Source organism: Triticum dicoccoides, chromosome 2A (assembly GCF_002162155.2).
Source record: "Triticum dicoccoides isolate Atlit2015 ecotype Zavitan chromosome 2A, WEW_v2.0, whole genome shotgun sequence".
Taxonomy (NCBI): Eukaryota; Viridiplantae; Streptophyta; class Magnoliopsida; order Poales; family Poaceae; genus Triticum; species Triticum dicoccoides.
The window spans coordinates 380268156-380276329 of NC_041382.1; the positions used below are offsets into that span (position 1 = coordinate 380268156).

At 42.1% G+C, this 8174-nt stretch overlaps 1 protein-coding gene and 1 long non-coding RNA gene across 3 annotated transcripts; both read left to right on the forward strand.

The window, feature by feature from the left end:
* Positions 1-344: 344 nt before the first annotated feature.
* Positions 345-3643, forward strand: LOC119354620. 2 transcript variants are annotated; one of them, XR_005171129.1, is made up of 5 exons: positions 345-676; positions 756-982; positions 1851-1918; positions 2896-3035; positions 3125-3643. XR_005171129.1 is itself a non-coding variant. In XM_037621344.1 (4 exons), exons 1-4 carry the CDS (start codon positions 538-540, stop codon positions 2915-2917), a joined length of 456 nt encoding a protein of 151 aa, XP_037477241.1. In that variant the 5' UTR covers positions 345-537; the 3' UTR covers positions 2918-3099. The 2 variants fall into 2 exon arrangements, 1 of the variants encoding a protein (XP_037477241.1); XM_037621344.1 differs by lacking the exon at positions 3125-3643 and having other exon boundaries at positions 2896-3099.
* Positions 3644-5864: 2221 nt separating this feature from the next.
* LOC119359385 lies at positions 5865-6686 on the forward strand. The gene is made up of 2 exons (XR_005172503.1): positions 5865-6073; positions 6153-6686. It is a non-coding gene; the product is annotated as an uncharacterized LOC119359385 (long non-coding RNA).
* Positions 6687-8174: the final 1488 nt, after the last annotated feature.

Consider the following 8174-nt stretch of genomic DNA (forward strand, 5'->3'; position numbering starts at 1 on the left):
AAAATATAATCGGTATTCTATATAAGTATTTTGGACTGAAATGTAACAATATTTTTTTTGGTGAGTGTCCTGGTGTTTTTTATAAAATGATTGGATTATTATTATTTTTTGAGCCAAAATCATTTATGTAAAAGCAAATGGACTAAAGCCTAAACCTCGCTCGTGCGCATTACAGCGCAGCAGCAGCTAGTAGGCCGGCCCACTTCAGCGCAGTGCAGCGAGCAGCCTCGCACGCGCGTCAACGTGATGTCAGCATTGTCCCCCACTTGTCTGCCTCTCTACTCCTCCTTTGTATATGACGCATAGGCCCCACTCACCTTCTCCTACCTCTATCCAATCTCCTGCTCGCGTACGCCACCGCTCCGTGCGTACTCCCTCCATCCAAAAAAACATGTCCCTCAAATGGATATATCTAGCATGAAGTTAGTGCTAGATACATCCATTTGAACAAGCTTGGGACAAGCTTCCCTTTTAGGACGGAGGGAGTATCTCACAGCCGCGCCCGATCTCTCCGATCCCCACGCGATACTCACGCTTATGCACCACCCCGGGACACCCTCGTTCTGCTCTTCCGATTCCCTGCCTCGCCTCGCGGGACAGAGCTCGATATCGAGCGTAGCAACCCCGGTGAGCTCCGCCATCCTAAGCAGCGCCGACGTGAAATTCTCCCGCCTCGGTAAGCCTTGTTCCTCGCCGAGACTTTCTATGTATTCGCAGAGACCTCATGCACCTATTCCCCCTTTGGTTTTGCCCAGGACCGCACCAAATCGACCTCCCCAGCAAAACAAATCTCGCCGGAGCATACCATCACCGTTGCATGTTCATCCGCCCACCATCGTCGCTACAGGATGCACCGGAACTCCCCGAGGACACCAAAGGCCTCCCCATGAACCTCCTAGTCTTCCAGCATCTTCACCGATCTCCTACGGCCATCGGGAGCAACGCCGTCGCCGATCAGGGCCATCGCGTCTCCTCTATTCCAGTGAGGAATACCCCACTGATCCAAACCCTAGATTCAAAAGAACATCAACCGTCCATTGCGACTTAATCCAACGACTCAGAATGCTTCTTCACTGAACCAATATCCCCCACTTAGAGCATGCCACACGGCGCGATAATAGCAGCCACAATAGTAGCTCAATTCGCTGCCATGGCAGCAATTTCAGCAAATCAAAAATGTTGCCACGGTAGCAGTTTTTCATAGATTCACACCAAATTTCATTATGCTATATATTGAGATCCACACGTCCGAATGCACTAATTATTTTTCCTATGTGTTACTATTGATCATGACAATCCAATAGTATCATTAGTTTCAACTTTTAAACTCTTCAAATTTGAATCTATAACTTTATTTGATCGTATCGGGTGAACCATGACACCTATTCAATTGATTCTTTTTGCATATAAATACTTGCAGATCATATTCTGTATACTCAAAATTCAAATATTTTTGATTTGTCTGGAATTCAAATTCATTTCAAACTTCATTCGCTATAACTTGTCTTGTAGTATTTCTTTTCAATTAATTCTTTCCCCAAATGTACTCGTATGTCTTATGCAACCTGTTACACCACTTCTATGTTGTTTTCCCATCACTTTGACTCCGATTCATATTATATCAAATATAAGAGTATAAAGCAATATCCGTTGTTCATTGACTCTTTTGAGTTCATTTCTTTACCTGTCACCTTATCTTACCGCTAGACCCTATATTATACTTTAAATCTATATTATATGTCAAGCCTATATATATATTGATGTTTCCCAACCTTGCCATATTTGTTTTGTTGTTCTTTGGTTCTTATATATGGCATGGTTATCGATTTGAGTTCTTTCGTTTATGATAGATTGCTCGGAGCGTGACGAGTAGAATTATCAGGAATTGTGAGTACGACGATCTTCATCAAACTTACAGGCAAGTTACACCTTGATCATCCTTTATCCTATTTTTATGCATGTAGTTCTATATCACAATACCATATTATGCATGTGTAGGAATATTTGTGGTCACATATTATTGCTACCGAGTTTCAGCTTAGTATGGCCTTATTGTAGACCGTGGTAGTGTATTCTTGCTATGCTATGTAGACGGGGACTGGTTCGTGTATTCATCGAGATTATGTGAGGATTATATATATATATATATAACTAAATGGGTAGTAATTAAGGATTTAATTCACCTCTGGGCGGAAGTGGTATTGCTTGGTGTTGAGGGAAGGCATCATGGCGTCTTGCACCATTTCTAAGGCCATGCGCCCATAAGAGTGCACCCTAAGTGGAATGTCGCCCAGGTTCAAAAGATCAAACAGACTTAGTGAGTAGCAGCTTCCATGTGCGGCCACTAGCTATATGGGCTCTGGCTTAATTGATGAGTTGTTGGAACCCTTGCCTAGACAATGTCGACAGATGTAGCTTATGTAGGTGGAATGTGGCCGTCGGGTGTTTAAGGGAACCTCTTCTGAAAGACTTCGTCTCAATCTTCGGATTGGGTCCAGTGGGTAAAGCGTACTAAAATCTGAAGAGTATTAAAACTAATCATGATAGTCGTGCCCCGGTTATGGGCTAATTTTGAGCCACTATGCCATTACAGTTGTTGGATGATCTTGACAGATGATACCTTAATAAAATTGAGTGGAAAACTTAATAATTGGGATAGGTTGGTATTGGATTTCCCAATTCAATCATATGTATTTAATTGTAGCAAGACAAAATAAAATTTGACTATTATATTATGTAGTTATCAGGGAAAATTAGCTTTCTACAAAACAACCACTACATTATCCTCTTGATATACCTTGCAAATAGAGTTAGGTCTGTTATATAATTTCCTATGTGACTTGCCAATACATTCAAAGTATTAACCCTTCGTGGCTGCAATGTTTCATATTGCAGATTTTATACGACGAGTGAGTGATATGATGTAGGGTTACCATGTCCATACTCGACATTTTCCTGTGGTGTTGATGGACTTCATGGTGATTTTATTTGCATTTTTGCTGCATTTTGTGTGTATGCTAGCTTGTGCTATGCAGGTATGTATTATATTGAATTCTGGATCTACGATGTAATATTATGACATGTGGTTTATTCTTGATATTACATCTTGTACTGTGTGTGCTAGCTATTGATCTAGGGACTAGCACAGTGAGCACAAAGACATCGAATCTTATCAGGTTCGGTCATTACATAACCCAGTCGGCCCATTCTCCTCGTGTTCGGCCGACGAGCCTTCATTCATCATCAAGATGGACTCCAGAGGCCATCCGCAGGAGGTGTGATCAAGACAGCCTCTCTCGAAGACTTGATGTATATTCCAAGATCTCTATCGCCGCCTAGCACTGTGAGCACAAAGACATCGAATCTTATCAGGTTCGGGTTGTTACAGATGGTATTAGAGCCCATGTTGACTGTAGGTCGTAGCCCTTAGAATGGACTAGGAAAAGCCATCGGAAATTGTTTTATCACTTCTTGATCACTTACTATCATACTTGTATTTCTCATCTACCATTCATATTCTAAACTTCTCACCTTGCCTTAAAGTAGTTGGCCATCTTATAGTAACCCCATTTGGCCCTGTCACTGAGGATGTAATGCTTGGGAAGCAATGCTATAATGAGGAGAGAAGGAATTCAAGAAAGAAGTATTTTTGTGTGACTCAAGAAAGACTAACTTTTAGATTTCTAGATGATCTTCATGGTTAATTTAGATGATCAAGGAAAATCTTAGATTCAGACCACCACTTCGATAAATGATTCATGCATAGTATGACGAGATCATATCTCTTGTGGATATGACCTTACCTATAGGTTTTGCTTGCTTCGTGTGACTTTTGTGTTTTTTATTGATTGATGTTGTGTGATGTGCGCTGTGATTCATTTTGCGAGTAGAATAAGTTTGCGTTGTTATAGACCCCTACCTATTTATTATGCTTGAAGATTCAAGAAGAGCAAGCTATGAAAAGATGGTGTTATGACGATTTCTTCGTTGATGCACGAAAGGAGCTACCTACATTGAAGACCTTGAAGATACAAGATTTTTATATGCGTATATCGTTAGACGCATTTTGTGAGCTGTCATTGTGTCTGTTTTACTAACAGCGCACATCAAAACTTATTTTCAAAACTATTGTGATGCTTGTATGGGTATATCTGTCTCCCTCTACAATCTATTATTCCCCCTAAACCTAAGACCCGCGCAAAAGGAGTTACTACATTGCTTGCAAATCCCGAGAATGGAGTGAAGATGGATGCAACCTAGGGATGAGTTCAAGCTAAACCACATGCGCCAGGACCGCCAAGAAGCAAGCACAATCTTGCTGAAGGAAGAAACCTGGAGGAAGCTATAGTTCATCAGTACATGTTTTATAGTAGTTCAGTCTCGCATGCAGAACCAATGGAATTATCCGAACCTAGTTCGTGAAAATAGAAAATTTTGCAATGTTTGTGAGGATGCCTGAGTGTTAGAATGCGAGATTTGCTAAACCATATACAAGGTAATGATTTGAGTGTGGAATGGCTTGATCACCATACCGGCTTACTCTTATTATTCACTCTTGCTATGTGGCATGGTAAATCTAGAGTGACTTACCTATAGTAGATACACGACGATGTTAAGCCTTAAACCATAGAATGGTATGCCATTTGACCCTTGTAGAAGGCCGCCGCTGCCAATAGTAGGTTGTAACGGTGAGGATGAACCAAGACCATTTTCTGCAGGAACCACCATAGAAGTATTCTTGATGACCACCATGAGAGTATCGATATTTGTTTAGTATCGGCACAAGACCTGTGAGCCATGAAGTTTCAGTATATGGAAGACTGCTCTTTTGATAAGGGATTCAGAATTTCGAAGGAGTGCAAGACATGTGTGAAGGATTTCATCGAAGGAGTAAGATTTCTAAAGATCAGTGACTTTTATTCTAAGGGTGGTAGTACTCCACACTCTCGGATAAACAATGGATATTCAAGGAGAATACCAAACCTAACCTTTTCTTTCTAGCCTCTCCGAATCTCGAGGACGAGATTCATTTTAAGGGTGGTAGATTTGTAACATCCCAAAATTATAAATTTTGGAATGTTAATTATTTAAATAGGATTAAATAAAAACATGCTTGGGTTGCTTGTTGTTAGTTCATTTTGACTAGGATTTGAAACTTTTGAGTTGAATGAATATTTAAAATGAGAGGGAATAACATGACTTCCCGAATATTCCTTTCAAGCTTATTTTGAACTTTGAGAATATTCATAATGTTTCCAATTCAAAATATGAGAGAGGATGACAGGACTTCCTCAAAGAATACTATTGTTGAATAATTGAATATTCACCCATTTGGATTTCAATATTTATAACAATTCTAACTCAAAAATAAATTCTATGAGAGAAGGAAATATATGACTCCTTCAATGTTAAAAGAGTTTGATATGTTTCAAATGATATTTGTATTTGTCAGAGTTCAAAATTATTTTATGGAACATTTTATAAGTGCAAACATAAAGTTTATAAAAATATAATCGGTACTCTATATAAGTATTTTGGACTGGAAAATGTCCACTATGTTGTATGTAACACAATTTGTTTTTGTGAGTGTCCTGGTCTTTTTTATAAAATGATTGGATTTTTTTGAGCCAAAATCATTTCTGTAAAAGAAACTGGACTAAAGCCTAAACCTCGCTCACCCACATTACAGCGCAGCAGCAGCTAGCAGGCTGGCCCACTTCAGCATAGCGCAGCCAGCAGCCTCGCACGCACGTCAGCGTGACGTCAGCATCATCCCCCGGCTATCTGTCTCTCTACTCCTCGTCTGTCTATGACGCGTAGGCCCCACTCACCTTCTCCTACCTCTATCCGATCTCCTGGTCGTGTACGCCACCGCTCTGTGCGTTTCTCACAGCCGCGCCCGATCTCTCCGATCCCCACGAGGTTCTCATGCGTATGGACCACCCCGGGACCCCCTCGCTCTCTTCTTCCGATACCCTGCCTTGCCTCACGGGTCAGAGCTCGAAATCGAGCGAAGCAACCCCAGTGAGCTCCGCCGTCCTGAGTAGTGCCGACGTGAAATTCTCCCGCCTCGGTAAGCCTCGTTCCTCGCCGAGACTTTCTATGTATTCGCAGATACCTCATGCACCTCTACCCCCTTTGATTTTGCCCAGGATCGCACCAAATTGAGCTCCCCAGCTAAACCAATCTCGCCAGAGCATACCATCGCCGCCGCATGTTCATTCGCCCACCATCGTCTCTACAGGACACACCGGAACTCCCTGAGGACACCAAAGGACTCCCCATGAACCTCCTTGTCTTCCAGCATCTTCATCGATCACCTATGGCCATTAGGAGTAACATCATCGCCGATCAGGCCCATCGTCGTCTCCTCTGTTCTGGTGAGGAATACCCCACTGATTCGAACCCTAGTTTCAAAAGAACATCAGCCATCCATTGCGACTTAATCCAACGGCTCAGAATGCTTCTTCACTAAACCGGTATCCTCCACTCAGAGCATGCCACATGGCGCGATAATAGCAGCTGCGATAGCAGCTCAATTCACTAACATGGCAGCAATTTCAGCATATCAAAAACATTGCCACGGTAGCAGTTTTTCACAGATTCACACCAAATTTCATTATGCTACATATTGAGATCCATGAAGGAAATACGCCCTAGCGGCAATAATAAAGTTGTTATTTATATTTCCTTATATCATGATAAATGTTTGTTATTCATGCTAAAATTGTATTAACCGGAAACTTGATACATGTGTGAATACATAGACAAAACAAAGTGTCCCTAGTATGCCTCTACTTGACTAGCTCGTTAATTAAAGATGGTTAAGTTTCCTAACCATAGACATGTGTTGTCATTTGATGAACGAGATCACATAATTAGGAGAATGATGTGATGCACAAGACCCATCCGTTAGCTTAGCATAATGATCGTTTAGTTTTATTGCTATTGCTTTTATTGATGACTTATACATGTTCCTCTAACTAAGAGATTATGCAACTCCCGGATACCGGAGAAACACCTTGTGTACTATCAAACATCACAAGGTAACTGGGTGATTATAAAGATGCTCTACAGGTGTCTCCGATGGTGTTTGTTGAGTTGGCATACATCGATATTAGGATTTGTCACTCCGTGTATCGAAGAGGTATCTTTGGGCCCTCTCGATAATGCACATCACTATAAGCCTTGCAAGCAATGTGACTAATGAGTTAGTTACGGGATGATGCATTACGGAACGAGTAAAGAGACTTGCCGGTAACGAGATTGAACTAGGTATGAGGATACCGACGATTGAATCTCGGGCAAATAATGTACCGATGACAAAGGGAACAATGTATGTTGTTATGCGGTTTGACAAATAAAGATCTTCGTAGAATATGTAGGAACCAATATGAGCATCCAGGTTCCGTTATTGGTTATTGACAGGAGATGTGTCTCGGTCATGTCTACATAGTTCTCGAACCCGTAGGGTCCGCACGCTTAACGTTCGATGACGATTTGTATTATGAGTTATGTGATTTGATGAACCGAAGTTTACTCGGAGTCTCGGATGACATCACGGACATGACGAGGAGTCTCAAAATGGTCAAGAGGTAAAGATCGATATATTGGAAGGCTATATTCGGACATCAGAATGGTTCCGAGTGATTCGGGTATTTTTCGGAGTACTGGAGAGTTACAGGAATTCGCCGGGGGAAGTTAATGGGCCTTATTGGGCTTTAGTGTGGAGAGGGAAGAATGACCACGAGGTGGCGCACACCTCCCCCTGCCCAAACTGAATTGGACAAGGGGTGGGGGTGTGGCCCCCCTTTCCTTCCCCCTCTCCCTCCTTTCCTTCTTTCCTACTCCGAAAGGAAAGGGAATCCTATTAGGACTTGGGAGTCCTAGTAGGATGAAACGTCCCGAGACCGTTGCGCCAGGTGTCTTCCAGTTATTCGCTGTTGTTGCCTTGTCATTTGTTTGTGTGTCATGCATTTCATATCATGTCATCATGTGCATCACATTTGCATACATGTTCGTCTTATGCATCCAAGCATTTTCCCCGCTATCCATTTTGCAATCCGACACTCCTATGTCCTCCGGCGCCCTCCTTTTGCCTCTTTTTGTGTGCGGGTGTTGAACGTTTTCGGATTGGACCGAGATTTGCCAAGCGGCCTTGGTTCACTACCGGT